The sequence below is a fragment of the Balaenoptera acutorostrata genome, chromosome 1 (genome assembly GCF_949987535.1).
Source record: "Balaenoptera acutorostrata chromosome 1, mBalAcu1.1, whole genome shotgun sequence".
Taxonomy (NCBI): Eukaryota; Metazoa; Chordata; class Mammalia; order Artiodactyla; family Balaenopteridae; genus Balaenoptera; species Balaenoptera acutorostrata.
This window is the reverse complement of record NC_080064.1, coordinates 128,691,692-128,716,376: the sequence shown is the minus strand read 5'-3', so window position 1 is coordinate 128,716,376 and position 24,685 is coordinate 128,691,692. Positions and strand designations below refer to the sequence as shown.

At 37.1% G+C, this 24,685-nt stretch overlaps 1 protein-coding gene across 7 annotated transcripts in view; it reads right to left on the bottom strand.

The window, feature by feature from the left end:
* The window catches only part of DCAF6 (DDB1 and CUL4 associated factor 6), a 168,834-nt gene that overhangs the window by 142,869 nt on the left and 1,280 nt on the right, over positions 1-24,685 (bottom strand). For all 7 annotated transcript variants that reach the window (XM_007172465.3, XM_007172467.3, XM_007172468.3 and 4 more), the window contains exon 2: positions 6,679-6,740. In XM_007172465.3, coding sequence (XP_007172527.1) covers positions 6,679-6,740 — 62 coding nt within the window. The remainder of the gene's footprint in view (positions 1-6,678; positions 6,741-24,685) is intronic.

Here is a 24,685-nt window from a genome sequence, read left to right as displayed (position 1 = left end):
GCAAGGGATGAAATGGAAAAGAAGGCAAGTGCCAAATCATGTAGGGTCTCTGAAGCAATAAGGCCTTTGGATTTACTATACGTAAGCCAGAAACCCATTAGAGAGTTTTGAGCAGCTGAGTGTGCTCATCTATAAAACAGATGATATATTATATAATTTTCTTCCTATTCTCTCCTTATTGTGAAGAGCTTAACGAAAACTAAGACATATACATATGTATAAGACATTAACACTGTTTACTGAATTTTGACTTTTAGAATAAATACATTGACAAATTTCAGAAAATAACAATGGCTATAGAATAGGAGGCAAATGAAATCAACATTGACAATACAAAAGCATATATAGCTGAAAAAGGTGTGAAATAGAGATAGGAAGGTGGAAGAAGGGTGAAAGCCTTAAATATATTTTACAGAATGGGGATTCAAGAAATACTGTTTATGAATGACAGAAAAACAAAAAGACGCTTAAGTATGTTGTTTAAAATTGAAGTGACAGCTGGAGAGACTGAGAACAGTAACAAAATTTTTGAGAAGCCTACATCTTAGAAAATTGTATAAATTAGTTAATTCCTCTTCTATCATAGCAGGAAATCAATGGACAACAGCCAAAGTTGACACTTCAAGGAAGACCAACATAACACTATCACACAGAAATGAAAGAAATTACCAGAAGATCTGAAATAAAACATGATTAAAAGAGGCTGCTTAAGGAGGATAAGAACAGAATAAGGGAGTGCAGTACATGTCTATTTCTTTTTGTTATGATCCATTTTTAACCATGAGCATCAGGGGAACCTCAAGAGTGGTGCTAAGGTTTAAAATAAATAACATATATTGATACCTAAAGTGTATTTACAGCATAATTATAATACCACAACTGTGAACAGGAAAAAGATAACATTTTGGAGGATAGGACTATAGACACTTTTCCCCTCTTTGCTTAAGTTTTTTTTTTTTTTTTAAAGACCACTCTTTATTTATTTATTTATTTTTTAACTTCTGGGTTTTATTTATTTATTTATTTATTTATTTATTTATTTATTTATTTATGGCTCTGTTGGGTCTTCGTTTCTGTGCGAGGGCTTTCTCTAGTTGCAGCAAGTGGGGGCCACTCTTCATTGCGGTGCGCGGGCCTCTCATTATCGCGCCTTCTCTTGTTGCGGGGCACAGGCTCCAGACGCGCAGGCTCAGTAATTGTGGCTCACGGGCCTAGTTGCTCCGAGGCATGTGGGATCTTCCCAGACCAGGGCTCGAACCCGTGTCCCCTGCATTGGCAGGCAAATTCTCAACCACTGCGCCACCAGGGAAGCCCTTTGCTTAAGTTTTAAATGTTTGAATCCTTAGAGTTAAGGCCTAGACCCTCTTCTCAGTTTGCAATTTCTTTCCATGTGCTCTTTCTAGTCTCATGTTTTCAATGAGTAGCTATAGCACTGTTTTCCAAAGTATGATCCACAGATCACCTAGATTAAAATCACCTAAAGTGTTGATTAGAATACAGATTCCGGGGACTTCCCTGGTGGTGCAGTGGTTAAGAATCTGCCTGCCAATCAAGTACCTTTTTGGACCACAACACTATGAGACTAGATATCAATTACAGGAAAAAAACTGTAAAAAATAAAAACATATGGAGGCTAAACAATATGCTACTAAACAACTAAGAGATCACAGAAGAAATCAAAGAAGAAATCAAATAAATACCTAGAAACAAATGACAATGAAAACACAACAACCTAAAACCTATGGAATGGGCTTCCCTGGTGGCGCAGTGGTTGAGAATCTGCCTGCCAATGCAGGGGACACGGGTTTGAGCCCTGGTCTGGGAAGATCCCACATGCCACGGAGCAACTAGGCCCGTGAGCCACAGCTACTGAGCCTGCGCGTCTGCAGCCTGTGCTCCGCAACAGGAGAGCCTGCGATAGTGAGAGGCCCGCGCACCGCGATGAAGAGTGGCCCCCACTTGCCACAACTAGAGAAAGCCCTCGCACAGAAACGAAGACCCAACACAGCCATAAATAAACAAATAAATAAATAAATAAATAAATAAATAAAAACCTATGGGATGCAGCAAAAGCAGTTCTAAGAGGGAAGTTTATAGGAATATAATCCTACCTCAAAAAACAGGAAAAATCTCAAATAAAAAACCTAACCTTACACCTAAAGCAATCAGAGAAACAAGAACAAAAAAACCCCCAAAGTTAGCAAAAGGAAAGAAATCATAAAGATCAGATCAGAAATAAATGAAAAAGAAATGAAGGAAACAATAGCAAAGATCAATAAAACTAAAAGCTGGTTCTTTGAGAAGATAAACAAAATTGATAAACCATTAGACTCATCAGGAAAAAAGGGAGAAGACTCAAATCAACAGAATTAGAAATGAAAATGGAGAAGTAACAACTGACACTGCAGAAATACAAAGGAGCATGAGAGATTACTAAAAGCAACTATATGCCAATAAAATGGACAACATGGAAGAAATGGACAAATTCTTAGAAAAGTACAATCTTCCAAGACTAAACCAGGAAGGACTAGAAAATATGAACAGACCATTCACAAGCACTGAAATTGAAACTGTGATTTAAAATCTTCCAACAAACAAAAAAGCCCAGGGCCACACGGCTTCACAGGCAAATTCTAACAAACATTTAGAGAAGAGCAAACACCTACCTTTCTAAAACTCTTCCAAAATACAGCAGAGGGAGGAACACTCTCAAACTCATTCTATGAGGCCACCATCACCCTGATACCAAAACCAGACAAAGATATCACAGAAAAAGAAAATTACAGGCCAATATCACTGACGAACATAGATGCAAAAATCCTCAACAAAATACTAGCAAACAGAATCCAACAGCACATTAAAAGGATCATACACCATGATCAAGTGGGGTTTATCCCAGGAATGCAAGGATTCTTCACTATATGCAAAACAATCAACGTGGTACACCATATTAACAAATTGAAGGAGAAAAACCATATGATCATCTCAATCGATGCAGACAAAGCTTTCGACAAAATTCAACACCCATTTATGATAAAAACTCTTCAGAAAGTGGGCATAGAGGGAACATACCTCAACATAATAAAAGCCATATATGACAAACTCACAGCCAACATCATTCTCAATGGTGAAAAACTGAAAGAGTTTCCTCTAAGATCAGGAGTAAGACAAGGTTGCCCACTTTCACCACTATTATTCAACATAGTTTTGGAAGTATTAGCCATGGCAGTCAGAGAAGAAAAAGAAATAAAAGGAATCTAAATTGGAAAAGAAGAAAAAGTGTCACTATTTGCAGATGACATGATCTACACATAGAAAATCCTAAAGATGACACCAGAAAACTACTAGAGCTGATCAATGAATTTGGTAAAGTAGCAGGATAGAAAACTAATGCACAGAAATCTGTTCCATTCCTACACACTAAAAACGAAAAATCAGAAACAGAAATTATGGAAACAATCCCATTTACCACTGCAACAAAAAGAATAAAATACCTAGGAATAATCTACCTAAGGAGGCAAAAGACCTGTACACTGAAATCTATAAGACACTGATGAAAGACATTGAAGACGATACAAACAGATGGAAAGATATACCATGTTCTTGGATTAGAAGAATCAATATTGTGAAAATGACTATATTACTCAAAGCAATCTATAGGTTCAGTGCAACCCCTATCAAACTACCAATGGCATTCTTCACTGAACTAGAACAAAAAATTTTACAATTTGTATGGAAATACAAAAGACCCCAAATAGCCAATGCAATCTTGAGAAAGAAAACAGAGCTGGAGGAATCAGGCTCCCTGGCCTCAGACTATACTACAAAGCTACAGTAATCAAGACAGTATGGTACTGGCACAAAAACAGTGTACCAATCAATGGAATAGGATAGAAAGCCCAGAGATAAACCCACACACATATGGTCACCTTACCTTTCACAAAGGAGGCAAGAATATACAACGGAGAAAAGACAGCTTCTTCAATAAGTGGTGCTGGGAAAACCGGACAGCTACAGGTAAAAGAATGAAATTAGAACACTTCCTAACACCACACACAAAAATAAACTCAAAATGGATTAAAGACCTAAATGTAAGACCAGACACTATAAAACTCTTAGAGGAAAACATAGACAGAACACTCTATGACATGAATCACAGCAAGATCCTTTTTGACCCACCTCCTAGATTAACGGGAATAAAATCAAAAATAAGCAAATGGGACCTAATGAACCTTCAAAGCTTTTGCACAGCAAAGGAAACCATAAACAAGACAAAAAGACAGACCTCAGAATGGGAGAAAATATTTGCAAACGAATCAACGGACAAAGGATTAATCTCCAACAGCTCATGCAGCTCGATATTAAAGAAACAAACAACCCGATCCAAAAATGGGCAGAAGACCTAAATAGACATTTCTCCAAAGAAGACATACAGATGGCCAAGAAGCACATGAAAAGCTGCTCAACATCACTAATTATTAGAGAAATGCAAATCAAAACCACAATGAGGTATCACCTCACACCAGCCAGAATGGCCATCATCAAGAAATATACAAACAATAAATGCTGGAGAGGGTGTGGAGAAAAGGGAACCCTCCTGCACTGTTGGTGGGAATGTAAATTGATATAGCCACTATGGAGAACAGTATGGAGGTTCCTTAAAACACTGAAAATAGAATTACCATATGACCCAGCAATCCCACTACTGGGCATATACCCTGAGAAAACCATAATTCAAAAAGAGTCATGTACCACAAAGTTCACTGCAGCACTATTTACAATAGCCAAGACATGGAAGCAACCTAAATGTCCACTGACAGATGAATGGATAAAGAAGACGTGGACCTATATACAATGGAATATTACTCAGCCATAAAAAGGAACAAAATTGAGTTATTTGTAATGAGGTGGACAGACCTAGAGCCTGTCATACAGAGTGAAGTAAGTCAGAAAGAGAAAAACAAATACCATATGCTAACACACATATAAGCAATCTAAAACCTAGTGGGAGGACAGGAATAAAGACGCAAACGTAGAGAACAGACTTGAGGACGAAGAGGGGGAAGGGAAAGCTGGGACGAAGTGAGAGAGTAGCACTGACATATATACACTACCAAATGTGAAATGGATGGCTAGTGGGAAGCTGCTGCATAGCACATGGAAATCAGCTCGGTGCTTTGCAATGACCTAGAGGGGTGCAATAGGGAGGGTGGGAGGGGGGCTCAAGAGGGAGGGGATATGGGGATATATGTATGCATATAGCTGATTCACTGTTTTGTACAGCAGAAACTAACACAACATTGTAAAACAATTACACTCCAATAAGAATGTTTAAAAAAAAAAAAGAGAGGGATTTTTAAACAATGGGGGAAATTTGATTATGGACTGTGTATTAGATGATACCAAAAATATACTATCTTGTTAAATTATATAATGCCATTTTGATTACATAAAAAAATGTCCATTACTTTTAGCTTACATACAGAGGTGAAATGATTTCACATCTGAGATTTGCTTTAAAATACTTCAGCAAAGAGGAGAAAAAAAATGAAATGGAAAAAGAAAATGTGCCAAAATCTTGATTAACTGCTAAATCCAGGTCCTGAGTATATGAAAAGCATGATTGAAGTTTTTTTTTAATTAATAAATAAATAAATAAGTAAATTTATTTATTTATTTATTCATTCATTCACTCATTTATTTTTGGCTGCATTTGGTCTTCGTTGCTGCACGTGGGCTTCTCATTGCGGTGCCTTCTCTTGTTGCGGAGCACGGGCTTTAGGCACATGGGCTTCAGTAGTTGTGGCACGCGAGCTCAGTAGTTGTGGCTCGCGGGGTCTAGAGCACAGGCTCAGTAGTTATGGCACACGGGCTTAGCTGCTCCGTGGCATGTGGGATCTTCCCAGACCACGGCTTGAACCCATGTCCCTTGCATTGGCAGGCGGATTCTTAATCACTGCGCCACCAGGGAAGTCCAATGTCTGAAGTTTTCCTAACAAAACCTTCCAAGGATTTTGTTTTGACTCTGTTAAATTTGGGGTGCTATCAGACATGCAACTGGGAATGTTAACTAGAGAGTTATATATATAAATCTGGAGTTCTGGGAAGAAGTGGAAAGTTGGAAGTCATGTTTTTCAGCCATGGGACTAAACAAAATCACTTAGAAAAGTGAAGAGAAAACAGGGTGGGAGGAACCAAGATAGAATGTTGGTACATCCAACATTTGAAGGTGGAGAAGTGGAGGAGTCAGGGAAGAAGACGGAGAAGATGCAACAAGTCAATGAGATAGAAAGAAAACCAAGAGAGTGTGGTGTTAGCAGAATCCAAGAGAATAAATATTTCAAAAAAGAAAATGTATTCAACCAATGTCTAAAGTTTCTGAGAAGTGACCACTAGATTTGGAGACATGAAGATCACCAGTGACTGTCACAAAAGCAGTACCAATAGAGTGAAAGAGATGAAAACCTTTTGATAATGTTAGAAAGCTCATCATTCTTTAAAATATCTCCCATACACTTTCCTAAATTCAAAGTATACTTTTACGTTTTAATGTAAAACTTAATTCTCCCATTTTCTTATACTTAGTCCAATCTCTTTTGGGAGGACTGGGGCAGTTCCTCAAACATCTGAACACTTAGTATTAAAGTCCTTCATAGTTGAGAATTAACTATTACTTACACAGCCATCATGCACATTCAGGGTTGCTTCAAGTTTTAATCTTTGGATAAATTCTCTTCTTCCTGTTTAAAAAGAAAGAACTAAATAAATCATACAATTTATTGCTTAGAGAAGTGTAACACTGTTAAGAGCCTAGGAACTGTCATGAGGTAGAGTCAAGCTCTACTTTTAACTCCTCCATTTATAGGCTGAGTGACACTGGGCAAATTAACTCCTCCTTAGCCCTAGTTTCCTCATTAGAGTACCTACCTACCTCATGTGGTTATTAAGTGATTCAAGGAGAGAGAGGGCTTAGCACAGTATCTGGAACCACAATAAACACTCAAATGTTCCCTTCATTCATCCATTCACTCAACAAATATACTGCGTACTTACTCCATTCCAGGTCGTGTTCTAGGAGCTAAGGATACAATGGTAAAATAAAAGAGAAAAAGATCCCTGACTCTAGTTAGCTTAATGAAAGACAATAAACAATATGTGACTTGGTAAAAACGCTATATGGAAAAATAAAGCAGAGAAAGGGATAAGAGAAGACTGGAGGTGGGGAATAAGGTTTTCAATTTTAAAGGGTGGTAAACAGTGTTTTAGAAGACGCCACCTATTTTTAAACACATCTCAATTTCAGAAATGCTAAAATACTTAAAAGTTCATTTCACAGTGATGAAATGTGACGGCAAAAAAATTAAATCAGCCTAAATATCCATCAATAGCAGAAAAGTTATAATACTTCAAAAATACAATAAATTCCTCCTTTGAAAAGGAGAAATTATGTTTCTTTAAGAAATGAATCATCTTTACCAAAAATGGACCAAAAAGCTTCATGTTTATTCAGAAGCTGTAATGAAAGGAAGCCGAATATATGACAAAGAACAGTAATTAGCTAAGTAATCAGGCTGATGAGATTTCAAAATTAAATTTGACTATGCTCTCTATATACAGTCACAAGGGACTCTACTATGTTTTCTTGCATTCAGCGTAAAGAGCAAGATCTTCTTGAAGCCAGACTGTTTTCTCTGTTCTCGCCTGTAACTGGTAAGATGGCTAGATAATTGATGAACATGTGGGTTAAAGATTTTGCGTGTGTTGGGGTGGGGTATGGTTCCTAAACTTACTGGAATAAAACAACCTGCAGAAATTCAGCAAAGTATTTTCATGAATTAGGTTATACTTTATACAATTAACTTTTCGAATCTGATTTTCAGTTTTAAAAAGATGCTAACTAGTAAACAGAAAACATTTTGTTAAATCTTTTCTTTTTGGCCATCAGCAGGTGTGGTAATCCTACTAAGTTATAAATTAAGAGTTAAGGAAAAAAGTATTCAAATTAACAACATAACAATAATTAAAATTCATTAAAATGCTAAGAAAAAAGTATTAAAAATTTTTTTCCAAATTTTTAAAATCTGGGCTTGAAAACATGGCTCTAGCCATTTCCAACTAGAGAAAATGGTAGTGCAACATGGGAATAGAAGACAAAGTGAGTAATTTGAGCAAGAATTCTTACATGTGAACTTGTACATAAAAACATGCACTGAGACACAACAGAGACAAGACAGCTCCTAAATGATATTTTTATATGTGACTTAGGAGATCAAAATGATTGTATTGGGCTTCCCTGGTGGCGCAGTGGTTAAGAATCCGCCTGCCAATGCAGGGGACACGGGTTCGAGCCCTGGTCCAGGAAGATCCCACATGCCGCGGAGCAACTAAGCCCGTGCGCCACAACTACTGAGTCTGCGCTCTAGAGCCCGTGAGCCACAACTACTGAAGCCCGCGTGCCACAACTACTGAAACCCGCGTGCCTAGAGCCCATGCTCCGCAACAAGAGAAACCACCGCAATGAGAAGCCCGCTCACCACAACGAAGAGCAGCCCCCACTCACCACAACTAGAGAAAAGCCTGCGTGCAGTGACGAAGACCCAACACAGCCAAAAATAAATAAATAAATAAATTTATTTTTTTTTAAAGTGTATTGCCCACACATTCCATAAAATGGGCTTCTAGAACAACCTAGTATAAACCTCCTCTACCCTTTTGGTAATTATATGCACTACACCAAGAAATAGGAGCTGAAAGCTAGGATAAAAATAAGAACTATAAGTTTAAAGAAAAAAAAAAACTGAGTCCTCTCAAATTAAAATAAAAATAAACTCATGTCTATTATCAAGAACTGTGATGAGTCTGGCCTACTTGCAAGCTAACAAGTTACCTGCCACCATTTCATGGATGCTAGCAGAAGACACAGGACTTCTGAGTCACAGGCAAAGGATTTTACTCCCCAAGGAGAATGAGCTTCAGATTCACATTGGTTCCCCGTGCCCCCCAATTCCCACAGGGCAATGCAGAGGGGTCTGGGGGGATACTGCACATGCAATGGGTTTGAATCACAGCTGGGGAACCCTGAACTGAAGGAACACAAATCTTATATCAAGCAAATCTGCCTAACCTCTGTCCCAAAGGAAAACATTATCTTTATTATTCTGGACAATAAATAAATCTGCCCTCTGCTCCACAGGGAGATATTGTGTCTCCCAAGACTGTTCCCTGAAAAGAGAGTCCAGAACAAAGCAGCCAGTGCCTCTGCTCACAAGATGTGCAGAAATACAAAAGAGACATGGAGAACTGTCTCTCAACAATTACACATTTGTTATGGATGAATTTACCTATCACTGAGGCTTTCTCTCCAAGTCTTTCTTGCAGCCCAAGCTGCCTCATTTAATTCCGTCTCTTTTACATTCTGTTCTATATTAATAGATTGTAAGCTCCATAAAAAAAACCCTCTTTTGTTCACTCAAGTATCCTAAGTGCCTAGAACAGTGCCTAAGACAAAGCAGGCACTCAATATACATTCCTGAATCAGTGAATAAATGAACAGGCTCATAATACTGATTCTGTTCTTCAACGTGTTTTCACTCAATAATACAAGGTGAACATCTTTCACTGGCAATAAATATAGACATACTGCTCATTTTTAATGGCTCTGTAACTTATGAAACAGCTTCATAACTTATTTATTCAAGTACCTATCTCCGTTATTAGACTGAGATGCTTGGGACAAGAAATGTTAGGCTTAAATCTAACTTGGAACATACTACACATACACTGGGCAAAACTTAACATCTCAGGGCCTTAGTTTTACATTTGCAAAAATTTTATATTTGATGGGAATAATACCATCAACTTTACAGGCTTACTGTCTGGAATAAATTAAGTAGCATATGCAAAACTCATAGATGTGACTGATCTACTATAGACACTTAAGATTCGTTCTCTCCCTATGTACACATGGGATTGTTCTGAGTTAATATTGTCTGAAAAGAGAGAAAATGATTTTTTTGTTTGTTTTTGTTTTTAGGCCGCACTGTGCAGCACGTGGGATCTTAGTTCTCCGACCAGGGATCAAATCTGTGCCCCCTGCACTGGGAGTGTGGAGTCTAACCACTGGACCACCAGGGAAGTCCCGAGAGAAAATGATTTTTAAAAAATGACTTCATTAAGGAGTTGGGGTAACTTCAACTGGTTAAGAGAAAAGAATAAGGCTACTGATACTGAGAAACAGAGACGGAACAGCACTTTAACAAAACTTTTCACTTTACTTGACTCTACTGCCCCTTTGAGCAACTTCTCTTTAAGGCCAAACTTCCTAGTCAACTACAAACGCTGCCATCTCTAGCTCATTGTCAGGTCTTCCTTTTCCTGAACTGTCTGTTTTGCCCCCTCCTATTCATTGGTTTTATTCTCAGAAATCGTGGAGTATCAGTAAATTCAATGGTCTCTTTCAAGGCACATTTTTCATAACCTCATAGCATTAGCTGTCATAGGTAAATGCTGTCTCCTTGACATAATCTTCTTCTTTGGCTCCCAAGATATCTTGCCAGATAACCAGAAGAACTGAAAATTAAAGTGTAACAAACTCTGAGGAGAGAAAGAACACAGAACTGTTTTACCTTTGACAAAGAACAGGACAAAGAAGTGACTACAATCAAAATGTGTAAGAAGAAAACAGTAAAAACTCAAATGAATGTTTAAAGGCCAAATGTGGGCTAGAGACACAGTTTAGAATCTCTAGGATCCTAGGCACAGAGAGAATCTACATTCAGTCACCAGCTCTTTTCCATGAGCCGCCCCCAAGTACTCATAAGAAACACTGAAAACAACAGGAAGCCTGAGAGAGTCCCTGTCTGGGTAAGACTTAAAAAGGAAACTCCAGTCACTTTTCAGGCCCTTCTCTCATGGGAAGCAAAAGTCTTAAGCCACTGGGGAAGCCCTAGTTAAAAAGAGCCTCAGCAAAGGTCCACTAGCTTTAAGAGAGGCAGGAAACCCTCATGTCCATTTCAGGCAAAGGCAACTGCCTTCAGGAAAGGAAAGAAGTATAAACTGCCTATCCTTAAAGGAGGGACAGGAATCCCCCTCCCATCCCTACCAAGAGCCTTACAATGAACAACAAGCAGCAGTTAAGTGTGGTGGCTTTGAAATGTGTCAACTCACAAGGAACCATGTTTCCCAGAATTTTTTCCCTGTATGTTTCATGTTACTTGAATTACCAGTCATATTTGCACAAGATTGGTGGGTGGAAGTAAAGCAACAGCAATACTGATTTTTATTGATGCTTATATTGTTTATATACATTGTAACTTGTCTGGCTCACCTCGTTAGAATGGGGAGCAACTAGGCCTATAACCATCCTGCCTACCCATAGATCCTCTTTGAGGTTCTTGGAATACTAGGCCAATTTGTGTTTAGGTCCATGACAAAGGGTACCAGTTTCTCCTAAAAAAACACCTACATCTATAAGACTGAAGACAGTGAGAACTGGCATAGATCTTGTTTTCATGGGTTCAGGTTTGTCCTTCCTATCCCCAATTTACCATCATCCCTTCCCAACTGTCTGTCCTGAGGATGTCAAGCCCCAGCAAAAGACATGAAGAAAACAAATTTACAGAGACAGTTTAATGAGTTCCCACAACTATACAAAGTCAAATACCAGTAACACATCTTTGTGTGTATGTCTGTATATCTCCTAGTAATTCTGCTTCTTTGATTGAACTCATTCATGATTAACATTTTCAGCAAACTAGCAACAGAGGGAAACTTCCTCAATCTGGTAATAAGCACCAATAAAAGACCTAAAATATATCACATTTCACGGTGAAAGACTGAATGCTTCCCACTTAAAATCAGGACAATACAAGGAAGTCCACTCTCACCAGTATTATTAAACACAGTCCTGGAAGTTTTAGACATTGGAATAATGTTAAGAAAAAAAAAAGGGCACATAGTTTGGAAAGGAAGAAATAAAACAGTCCCTATTGAAAGATGACATGATTTTCCACATAGAAAATCTCCTGGAATATACCCAGAAACCTCTGAGAATTAATACGTAAGTTTTGCAAGATCACAGGATATAAGATCAACACACAAAAAAAATCACACTGTTACATACTAACAATGAATGGGTAGAAGTTGAACTTAAACACAATACATTTGGGCTTCCCTGGTGGCACAGTGGTTAAGAATCCGCCTGCCAATGCAGGGGACATGGGTTTGAGCCCTGGTCTGGGAAGATCCCACATGCCGCGGAGCAACTAAGCCCACGCGCCACAACTACTGAGCCTGTGCTCTAGAGCCCGCGAGCCACATTACTGAAGCCCACATGCCTAGAGACCATGCTCTGCAACAAGAGAAGCCACCACAATGAGAAGCCCACGCACCACAACGAAGAGTACCCCCCGCTCGCTGCAACTGGAGAAAGCCCGCACACAGCAACAAAGACCCAACTCAGCCAAAAATAAATAAATAAATAAATAGGTTTATTTAAAAAAAAAAAAACATTAATAATTGCTCAGAAGAAAATTAAATATTTAGACATAAATATAACAAAATATGCTGAAGATATGTATCCTGATAATTATAAAATGCTGATGAAAGAAACCAAAGAACTAAATAACTGGAGTGATGTACTGTGTTTATGGATTAGAAGACTCAACATAGTAAAGATGCCAGTCCTTCCCAAACTGATATGTGAGTCCAATGCAATTCCTATCAAAATCCCAGCAAGGTATTTTGGAGATAAGGACAACCTTACTCTAAAATTCATACAAAAAGGTAAAAGACATAGAAGAGCTAAAACAATTTTGAAAAAGAATTACTGAGGGGAGAAAACGTCACTCAACTTGATGTAAAAACTTACTATATAGCTACAGTAAGCAAAACAGTATGGTATTTACAGAGGGACAGACACACAGATCAATGCAAGAGAATAGAGAACACTGATTAGATATACATAAATGTGCCCAACTGATTTTTAATAAAGGTGCAAAAGCAATTCAATGGAGAAAATACAGACTTTTAAACAAATGGTGCTAGGGCAAGTGGACACTCATAAGCACAAAAATGAACTTCAAGGTAAATCACATACCTCATACAAAAATTAACACAAAATGGACCCTGGACTTAAACGTAAAAATATAAGACTATAAAACTTCAGGGAAAAAACACAGGAGGTAATCTCCAGGACCTAGGGTTAAGTTAAGAGTGTTTAGACATCAGACCAAAAGCATAATCCATAAAAGAAAAAAACTGATAAATTGGACCTCTCCAAAGTTAAAAACCTTTACTCTGCAAAAGACTCTATGAAAAGAAGAAAAAGACAAACTACACACTGGGAGAAAATATTTGCAAACTGCATATCTGACGAAGGACTAATACCTAAACTATATAAATAAGTCTCAAAAAACAACAGTGAAAAAACAACAGTGAGAGACATGAAAATACACGCCACTGAAAATATAAAGATGGCAGGACCCCTCCGAGCACCAACAACCAGCTGTGTTGGGACCTGGCCTTACCTGCCAGCTGGCCAGCATCAGCCCAGGACTCCTGCACTGCACAGCCAGCCATACCAGGACCTGGCCCCAGCCACAAGCAGCTGGAAGCCTCTGCACTATGCAGGACCCCACAGCCAAGTGGGCTGGGAGCCAGCCCCATGTACCAGAGTGCCACAGCAATCAGACCCACCACAACAAAAGGGCCCACATAGCCCACACAGGGGGCACCCCTAGGTCATACAACTCTGGTGACCTGAGGGGAGTGTACTTATTCCACAAGCTGCACGGCACGGCCAAAAAAAAAGAAGACATTAACAATTGTAAATATATTTGCACCTAACATAGGAGCACATAAACACATAAACCAAATATTAACAAACATAAAGAAATTAACAGTAACATACTACTACTAGGGGACTTTAACACTCCACTTACATCAATGGATAGATCATCCAGACAGAAAATCAATAAGGAAACACTAACCTTAAACAACCTATCAGGGACTTCTCTAGTGGTCCAGTGGTTAAGAATCCGCCTCCCAATACAGGGGACACAGGTTCAATCCCTGGTTGGAGGACTAATATCCCACACACCATGAGGCAACTAAGCCTGCACTCTCTAGACCCGTGCACCACATCTAGAGAGCCCACATGCCACAACTACTGAGCCCACATGCTATGGGGCCCACGTGCCACAACTAGAGATCCCCACGTACCACAACTACTGAGTCCACGCGCTCTAGAGCCCACACGCCACAACAAAAGATCCCTCATTCTGCAACTAAGACCCGATGCAGCCAAATAAATAAATAAATAAATAAATAAATATTTTACAAAATGGTTAAGATAAATGTTGTGTATCTTACCTCAGTAAATTTAAAAAAAATCAAATAAGACGAACTTAATAGATATAGAAAGAACGTTCACATTCAAAAGCAACAGAATACACATTCTTCTCAAGTACACATGGAACATCTCAAGGATAGAGCACAAGCTGGGTCACAAAGCAAGTCTCAATAAATCTTCTTAAGACTGAAATCATACCAAACATCTTTTCTGACCATAACGCTATGAGCCTAGAAATCAACTATAAAGAGAGAAACTGCAGACACAAAAAACACATGGAAGCTAAACAACATGCTACTAAACAACCAATGGATCACTGATGAAATCAAAGAGAAAATCCAAAAATACCTGGAAACAAATGAAAATGGAAACACACTGATCCAAAATCTATGGGACTTAGCACAAGCAGTTCTAAGAGAGAAGTTTAGAGCAATACAAGCCTAGCTCAGGAAACAAGAAAAATCTCAAACAACCTAACTTTGCACCTAAAGCTACTAGAAAAATAACAAACAAAACCCACAGTTAGCAGAAGGAAAGAAATAAAAAAACAGCAAAATAAGTGAAATAAAAACTAAAAGATCAATAGAAAAGACCAATGAAACTAAGAGCTGGTTCTTTGAAAAGATAGACCAAATTGATAAACCTTTAGCTACACACATCAAGAAACAAAGAGAGGGCCCAAATCAATAAAATCAGAAATGAGAAAGGAGAAATACAAAGGATCATAAGAAATTACTATGAAAAACTATGCACCAATAAAATGGACAACCCCAAAAAAACTGACAAATTCCTAGAAATGTACAATCTCCCAAGACTGAATCAGGAAGAAATAGAAAACTTGAACAGACCAATTACCAGTAATGAAATTGAGTCAATAACCAAAAAACTAAGAATAAGCAAAACTCCAGGACCAGACAGCCTCACAGGTAAATTCTACCATTTAAAGAAGAGTTAATACCTATCCTCAAACTATTCAAAAAAACTAGAGGAAGGACTTCTGAACTCATTCTATAAAGCCAGCAGCACCCTGATACCATAAAATAAAAAAAAAAACCACACAAAAAAGGAAATTACAGGTGAATATCACTGATGAACACATATGCAAAAATCCTCAACAAAATACTAGCAAATCAAATTCAACAATACATTATATGGATCATACACCATATTCAAATGGGATTTATCCCAAGAATGCAAGGATGATTCAATATCTGCAAATGAATCAGTGTGATAAACCACATCAACAAATTGAAGAATAAAAATCATATGATCATGTGATCATCTCCATAGATGCAGAAAAAGCTTTTGACAAAATTCAATATTCATTTATGATAAAAATCCTCAACAAAGTAGGTATAAAGAGAACACACCTCCACATAATAAAGGCCCACTTTACTGACAAGTCCACAGCTAACATCACACTCAACAGTGAAAAGCTGAAAGCATTTTCCCTAAAATCAGGAATGAGACAAGGATGCCCATTCTTGGCACTTTTATTCAACATAGTACTGGACGTCCCAGACACAGCAACCAGACAAGAAAAAGAAATAAAAGGAATCCAAATTGGAAAGGAAGAAGTAAAACTGTCACTGTTTGCAGATGACCTGATACTACATATGGAAAGTCCTAAAGATACCACCAAAAAACTATTAGAATGAATGAATTCAATACAGTTACAGATACAAAATTAATATATAGAAATATTTTGTTTCTATGCAGTAACAATAAACTACCAGAAGGAGAAATTAAGCAAAAAAATCCCATTAACAATTGCATCAAAACGAATAAAACACTTAGGAATAAATCTAACCAAGGAGGTATAAGACTCAGAAAACTATAAAACACTGATAAAAGAAATTGAAGATGACACAATTGGAAAGATATACTGAGTTTGTGGATTGGAAGAATTAATATTGTTAAAATGTTTACACTACCCAAGGCAAGCTATAGATTCAATGCAATTCTTATCAAAATACCAATGGCATTTTTCATAGAACTAGAATAGATAATTCTAAAATTTCTATGGAAGCACAAAATACCCCAAATAACCAAAACAATCTTTAGTAAGAACAAAGCTGGAGGTATCACACTCCTTGATTTCAAACTATACTACAAGCTAAAGCAAATAAACAGTATGGTACTGGCACAAAAACAGACGCACAGATCAACGGAACAAAATAGAAAACATAGAAATGAACCCACACGTACATGGTCAATCAATCTACGACAAAGGAGGCAAGAATACAGAATGAAGGGAAAGATAGCCTCTTCAATAAATGGTGTTGGGAAAACTGGACAGCTACATGCAAAAGTATCAAACTGAACAAACTTTCTCACATCATACACAAAAATTCAAAATGAATTAAAGACTTAAATGTGAGACCTGAAACCATAAAACTTCTAGAAGAAAATACAGGCAGTATGCTCTTTGACCTCAGTCTAAGTAATATTTTTTTTTATTTTTCTCCTCAGCAAGGGAAACAAAAGCAAAAATAAACAAATGGGAGTACATCAATCTAAAAAGCTTTCTGCACAGTAAAGGAAACTATCTACAAGACTAATAGACCACCAATTGAATGTTAAAAGATTTTTGCAAACAATATATTTCATAAGGGGTTAATATCCAAACTACACCAAAAACTCATACGATGCAATATCAAAACAAAACCCGAGAGACTTCCCTTGTGGCGCAGTGGTTAAGAATCCACCTGCCAGTGCAGGGGACATGGGTTCGATCCCTGGTCTGGGAAGATCCCACATGCTGCGGAGCAGCTAGGTCCGTGTGCCACAACTACTGAGCCTTTGCTCTAGAGTCCACAAGCCACAACTACTGAGCCTGCATGCCACAACTGCTGAAGCCCACGTGCCTGGAGCCCATGATCCGCAACGAGAAGCCACTGCAATGAGAAGCCCACGCGCCGCAATGAAGAGTAGCCCCCGCTCGCTGCAACTAGAGAAAGCCCGCGCAGAGCAACGAAGGCCCGATGCAGCCAATTAATTAATTAATTAATTAATTAATTAAAAACCCAATTATAAAATGGGCAGAAGACCTGAACAGACATTTTTACAAGGAAGACATACAGATGGTCAATGCGCACATGAAAAAATGCTCAACATCAGTAAACATCATGGAAATGTAAATCAAAACCACAATGAGATATCACCTTACACCTGTCAGAAAGGCTATTATCAAAAAACAACAAATAACAAGTGTGGGAGAGGATGTGAAGCAAAGGAAACCCTCATGCACTGTTGGTGGGAATGCAAATTGGTACAGTCACTATGGAAAACAGTATGGAGGTTCCTCAAAAAACTAAAAAGAGAACTACCATACTATCCAGTGATTCCACTTCTAGGTAATTTCCAGAAGAAAACAAAAGCATTAATTCGAAACAATATATGCACCCCTATGTTCATTGTAGCATTATTTACAGTAGCCAAGATGTGGAAGCAACCTAACTGTCCATCAACAAATGAATGGATAAAAAAGATGTGGTGCATATATATGCAATGGAATACTACTCAGCCATGAAAAGGATGAAATTTTGCCATTTACGACAACGTGGATGGACCCGGAGGATATTATGTTAAGTGAAGTAAGTCAGAGAGAGAAACAAAAATATCACATGATTTCACTTACATGTGAAATCTTAAAAACAAAACAAAACAAATGAACAAACGTAACAGAACAGAAACAGACTCATAGATACAGAGAACAAACAAAACAAATGAACAAACGTAACAGAACAGAAACAGACTCATAGATACAGAGAACAAACAGGTGGTTGCCTAAAGGGAGGTGGTTGGGGGGAATAGCTGAAGGAGATTAAGAGGTACAAACTTCCAATTACAAAATAAATGAATCACATCAATGAAATGTACAGCATAGGAAATACAGTCAATAATATTGTAATAACTTTGTATGGTGACACATAGTAACTATACTGATCGTGGTGATTATTTTGTAGTGTACATAAATATCGAATCACTATGTTGAACACCTGGAACTAAATTAAGTACTTCAATTAAAAATTGATACTTCAATTTAAAATACTTCAATTAAATACAACACTTCAATTAAAAAAAAGAATAAGAAAATATAAAGATAGTTTAAAAAAAACCAAAAGCACATAAAAAGATGCTCAAAATTAACCATTAGGGAAATTATAAATTTAAACCACGAGTTACCATTACACACTTATTAGAATTACTAAAATAAAAAACAGTGGCAACACTAAATGCTGCTGATGATGCAGAGAAACTGGATTACTCATACGTGGCTGATGAGAACATAAAACGGTTCAGCCATACTGGAAAAAGGTATGGCAGTTTCTTACAAAAGTAAACAATGTGCTTATCATATAGTGCAGTAACTACAATTCTTGGACATTTATCCCAGAGATGAAAATTTACGTTCATACAAAAACCTGTATATGGATGTTCGTAACAGCTCTCTATTTAATAGTCAAAAACTGGAAACAGGGCTTCCCTGGTGGCGCAGTGGTTGAGAATCTGCCTGCCAATGCAGGGGACACAGGTTCGAGCCCTGGTCTGGGAAGATCCCACATGCCACGGAGCAACTAGGCCCGTGAGCCACAACTACTGAGCCTGCGCGTCTGGAGCCTGTGCTCCGCAACAAGAGAGGCCGCGATAGTGAGAGGCCCGCGCACCATGATGAAGAGTGGCCCCTGCTTGCCACAACTGGAGAAAGCCCTCGCACAGAAACGAAGACCCAACACAGCCAAAAATAAATAAATAAATAAATAAAAATTAAGAAAGCAACTTTAAAAAAAAAAATTAAATACAGTTTAAAAAAAAACTGGAAACAATACAAATATCTTCAACAAATGAACGATTAGTTATATATTCCTATCATGAAATACTAATCAACAATAGAAAGAAATAAACTATTGTACACACAACCTGGATGAATCTTAAGGGAATTATGCAGAGTGAAAAAAGCCAATCTCAAAAGTTTACATGCTGTTATTTATAACATTACATATATGTTATTTATGTAACATTCTTGAAATGACAAAATTATAGAAAGGGAGAACAGATTAGTAGTTTACCAGGGGTTAGCCGTTGGGAGGGAAGGATGTAGCTGTGGCTAAAAATGGGATCACAAAGGACTATTGTGATGAAACTGTTCTGTACCTTAAATATGGTGGTAACCACTTTAATCTATTAACATTAATTAACATTAATTTATTAAAATTATTAGAGAAATGCAAATCAAAACTACAATGAGGTATCACATCACACCGGTCAGAATGGCCATTATCAAAAAATCTAGAAACAATAAATGCTTTAAAGGATGTGGTGAAAAGGGCACCCTCCTCCACTGTTGGTGGGAATGTAAATTGATACACCACTATGGAGAACAGTATGGAGGTTCCTTAAAACACTAAAAATAGAAAGCAATCCCGCTACTTGGCATATACCCTGAGAAAACCATAATTCAAAAAGAGTCATGTACCACAATGTTCACTGCAGCACTATTTACAACAGTCAGGACATGGAAGCAACCTAAATGTCCATTGACAGATGAATGGATAAAGAAGATGTGGCACATATATACAATGGAATATTACTCAGCCATAAAAAGAACAAAATTGAGTTATTTGTAGTGAGGTGGATAGACCCAGAGTCTGTCATACAGAGTGAAGTCAGAAAGAGAAAAACAAATACCATAGGCTGACACATATATATGGAATCTAAAAAAAAAAAAAAATGGTACTGATGAACCTAGTGGCAGGGCAGAAATAAAGACACAGACATAGAGAATGGACTTGAGGACACGGCAGGGGAGGGGGAAGCTGGGGTGAAGTGAGAGTAGCATCGACGCATATACACTACCAAATGTAAAACAGATAGCTAGTGGGAAGCAGCAGGATAGCAAAGGGAGAATAGCTCCGTGCTTTGCAAAGACCTAGAGAGGTGGGATTGGGAGGGTGGGAGGGAGGCTCAAGAGGGAGGGGATATGGGGATATATGCATGCATATGGCTAATTCACTCTGTTGTACAACAGAAATTAACACAGCATTGTGAAGCAATTATACTCCCATAAAGATGTATTTAAAAAATAATAATAAAATAAAAATTTTTTAAAAAATTAAATTAATTAAAATCAGTGCTAAAATTGCATGGAACTAAATACACACACATGCAAAAGTGCATGTAAAACTGGGGAAATCTGAATAAGATTCATAGATCTATCTATGTCAATTTCCTGATTGTGATATATTAATATAGTTGTACAAGATATTACCATCGGGAAATTGAGAGTATATGAGATCTCTTTGTATTATTTCTAACAACTGCACATGCATCTACAGTTATCTCTAAATTAAAAGTTAAAGTGCCAAACAAAACAAAACCTTCCCACAAAGAAAACTCCAAGCTCAGATGGCTTCAATGATGAAATCTATCAAACATTTAAGGAAAAGGTAATTTCAAGTCTACACAAACTCTTCAGAAAAAGAGAAGAACACTTCCAACACATTTATGAGGCCAGCATTATCCTGATACCAAAAACAGGCAAAAATGTAACAACTGTGAGCTAATATCCTTAAAGAACAAAAACACAAAATTCTTACCAAAAGTGAAGCCAGCAATATATAAAGGACAATTTATCATAACCAAGTAGGATTTGGCCCAGGAATTGAATGTTGGTTCAACATTCAAAAATCAATCAATATGTTAACATAATCTATGAAACAGAAATCATATAATCAACTCAACAGACGCAGAACAAACCCTGACAAAATTCAACAGCTAGTCATGATAAACACTCTCAGCAATTTAAGAGTAGAAGGGGATTTCTTCAATGGGTATCTACAAAAACCTACAGTCAACAACGTATTTAACAGTTAAAGACTGAATGCTTTCCAGGATGAGGAATAAGGCAACAATGTCCACTCTTACTACTTCCTTTCAAGATTCTACTGGAGTCCTGGTCAATGCAATTAAGCAAGAAAATTGAAAACAGAAGAAAAAAATAACATAGGTAAAAAAGGAAGAAATTTTGTTTTTTTGGTTTTTTTTTTTTGGTCACACCACGCTCCTTGTGGGATCTTAGTTCCCCAACCAGGGATTGAACCTGGTCCCTCTGGGCAGTGAGAGCACCAAGTCCTAATCACTGTACCGCCAGGGAAATCCCAGGAAGAATCTTAATATGCAGTGACATAATCATCTACATAAAATCCAAAAAAGCCTGCAAAAAAAAAATTTTATAAGAACTAATGAGTAAGGCTTCCCTGGTGGCACAGTGGTTAAGAATCCACCTGCCAGTGCAGGGGTCACAGGTTCAAGCCCTAGTCCGGGAAGATCCCACATGCCCCGGAGCAACTAAGCCCGTGCGACACAACTAATATTTTAATAGTTAATAGTCATTATTAACTATTAAAATCAGACCTTTTTTAGCTTTCATTGAAATTTTAAGACTAAAGAAACAAAATACAAATACTTCACTAACTTTTCCCCAGTAGTTAACAAGGAGGCAAAACTCAGAATTTTCTGACCCTCATAAAATATGTTTTAACCCGGCAACACTTTATGAAGAACTTGGTAAGTCTGAATATAGATGTATTCAAGATATGCTAAAGACTAATCTAAATGCAAAATTATCCATTTCAATACATACTGACCCTAATGATATTCAAAGGACATAGACTTCCTAATCGCCTGAACGAAAGAAGATTTCAATCTCCACTATAAGGCTGTCACTGGCTTAGTGCTATAGTCTGAATGTTCGTGTCCCCCCATCACCCCACCCGGACCAATTCCTCTGCTGAAATACTAATTAGGAGGTGGGAATCTTTGGGAGGTGATTAGGCTTGGATTAGTGCCCTTATAAAAAAGATCCCAGAGAATTATCTCACTTCTGCCTTGTGAGGTTATGGTGAAAAGATGGCTATGAACCAGGGAGCAGGCCCTCACCAGACTCAGAACCTGACCATGTGAGCACCCTTATCTCAAGCTTCCAGCCTCCGAAACTTTGAAAAATAAATTTATGTTGTTCAAAAGCCACCCAGTTTATGGTATTTTGTTACAGCATCCCAAGTTGACCAAAACACTGCCTCATCATAATTTAAACACTTTGTATTAAACATATAATACATTAGGGCAAACAACTCCCTTGAAAATTTCCCTTAAATTGCTTTTTGTTAGTCAATTACTGTCTTTTAATTTAGAAGGGTTAGAAAGTGTAAATTCAAATTGTAGGCAAGCCTGTCTAAAATGAGAGAAACAGGAAGAGAAAGAAGAAATGTACAGATGATAGTTTCTTTTATAAGTAATGTTTATCTCTATAAAACTGTAATGAAATATGTATGGCTAATAAATTATTATAACAATCATTGAGTTCCAAAAGCACTACTCTATAACTAGTATACGGTATCTTAAGAAACATTTAGACCTAAAGGTGTCTCTGACTCTGGACTTTGACAATTGCTCTTTAAAAAAATAAATCCTCCATTGAAATTTAGATCGGGCTCACAAAGATTACAATCCCTGGCCTAGCCTCTGAATCCATGCTAGACAAAACACTTCATTGGTTCAGGTGAATCTTGTGAATTTGTGGGCTATAAGTAAACATATGCATCTTCTTCTAAATAACACATGACAAATTACAAATTACCTTTATTCTCACAATATAAAAGGATGTTTTGTGAACTGCAATTTTTTTTGATGGGAGGAAAAGAGAAAATTAACCAAATTTAAATAAAATCACCTGTAAAACATGAATACTACTATTGAAAAGGCACATGCTATGGTTAATTTGAAATGCACATGTTACAAGAAAAATCTGTCAATTGCTTCTATCCCAATTTTACTGTTATTTAGAAGTAATTCATTATTAGAAATACAAATAATGGAGATAAATTAGAAAAATATCTAACCTACAATACTATAAACAATCAAAATGTTTAAATATTGAAGTCCCCCACCAAAAAAAATCTATTTACTTTTTAAAACACTTGGACTTTTTAAAAAGAAGACTTTATAAGAGTACTTCAAAATACCATTTTTTAAAAATCTCATTAATTCAGGCAATACCAATGTGGATTTTGCTGTTTCCTGCTAAGCCAAGATTAGCACTGGAGTGTGGAAGAGATGGATAAACTAAAGGTGTAAAGAAAGTCTCCTAAGGCTAAGAAATTACCCTTCAAGCTATTTTTGAATATTTAAAAAAACCACTTTTAAAGGACGTGCTAATTATAAAGTATATATTACTACCACATTTAAAATATTATGTAAGATATGGAATTTCCTGCATGAATATACATATATTTGAAAATCTATAATTTCGACTTTCTACTAAAGACAGTGGACTCTTAAGTCTTCAATTCTCCTCCACCCAACACACGAGCTCCACTCCCATTATGGAGCTAGAAGAGGAAGGGAAAAAGATAATGTATGGTTTTATATTTTAATTGACTCTATCATAGATACAGCTGAAGTAACTGAACCAGTAGAAAACATTAATACATCAACCTACATATAAGTACTACTTATTTAAATGCTCCAACTAATAGAGATAAAGGACCACATATAAATTCATTGGTGTAGAACACAAGTTTTTTTTTAAGCTAAAATTAAGTTCTTTCTCAGCAAGTAAGTATTAAAAGAAATACTGCACATCTTTTAGGTTAATGGTTTAAAAAAGCTCTCTACTGATATTAAATTTTAAAATGATTAATCACCACCCCAGGTACTTATCCTAGAACAAATGCACAAAAAGCATGTGCAAGGAGGTTCACTGTAGTGCTGTTAGTAATAGCAAACGTCCAAAAACATAAAGAAAGGTTGAGTCGACGATGACACCTTCATACCGTTAAATACTCTGCAACAGTTTAAAAGACTGTATAGATCTATTTTTACTGCCATGCAAAGATCTCCAAGATGTAATGTAAAAAAAAAAGCAAGTTGCAAAACAGTGTTTACAGTATGACACCATATATTCAGGTCACACACACTCCTACAGCATTTCTACATATACACATGTGCTTGTAAGAATTCAAAGAAAAAGGTCTGGAAGAACATTCAAGAAACAGAGAACATTGTTACCTCTCAAAGAGTGTGTGTGTGAAACTGGAATGGGAGAAATCACAAGGATTTGTGCTTCATTCTTATTAAGTTTTTACAAGAAGAATGTATTCATGTCACTCGAGACACTAAAAAACATGAGCAAGGGAAAAAAATGCCTGCTAACTTCTCTCAAATAACTCACAAACCGGAACTGTTAGGTGTAGCGAAATTTCATTTTCTTTTATTGATTTTAAGTCAAAACCAAATGACATCAACAAATACCTAGCAAAAAGTAACAAAATT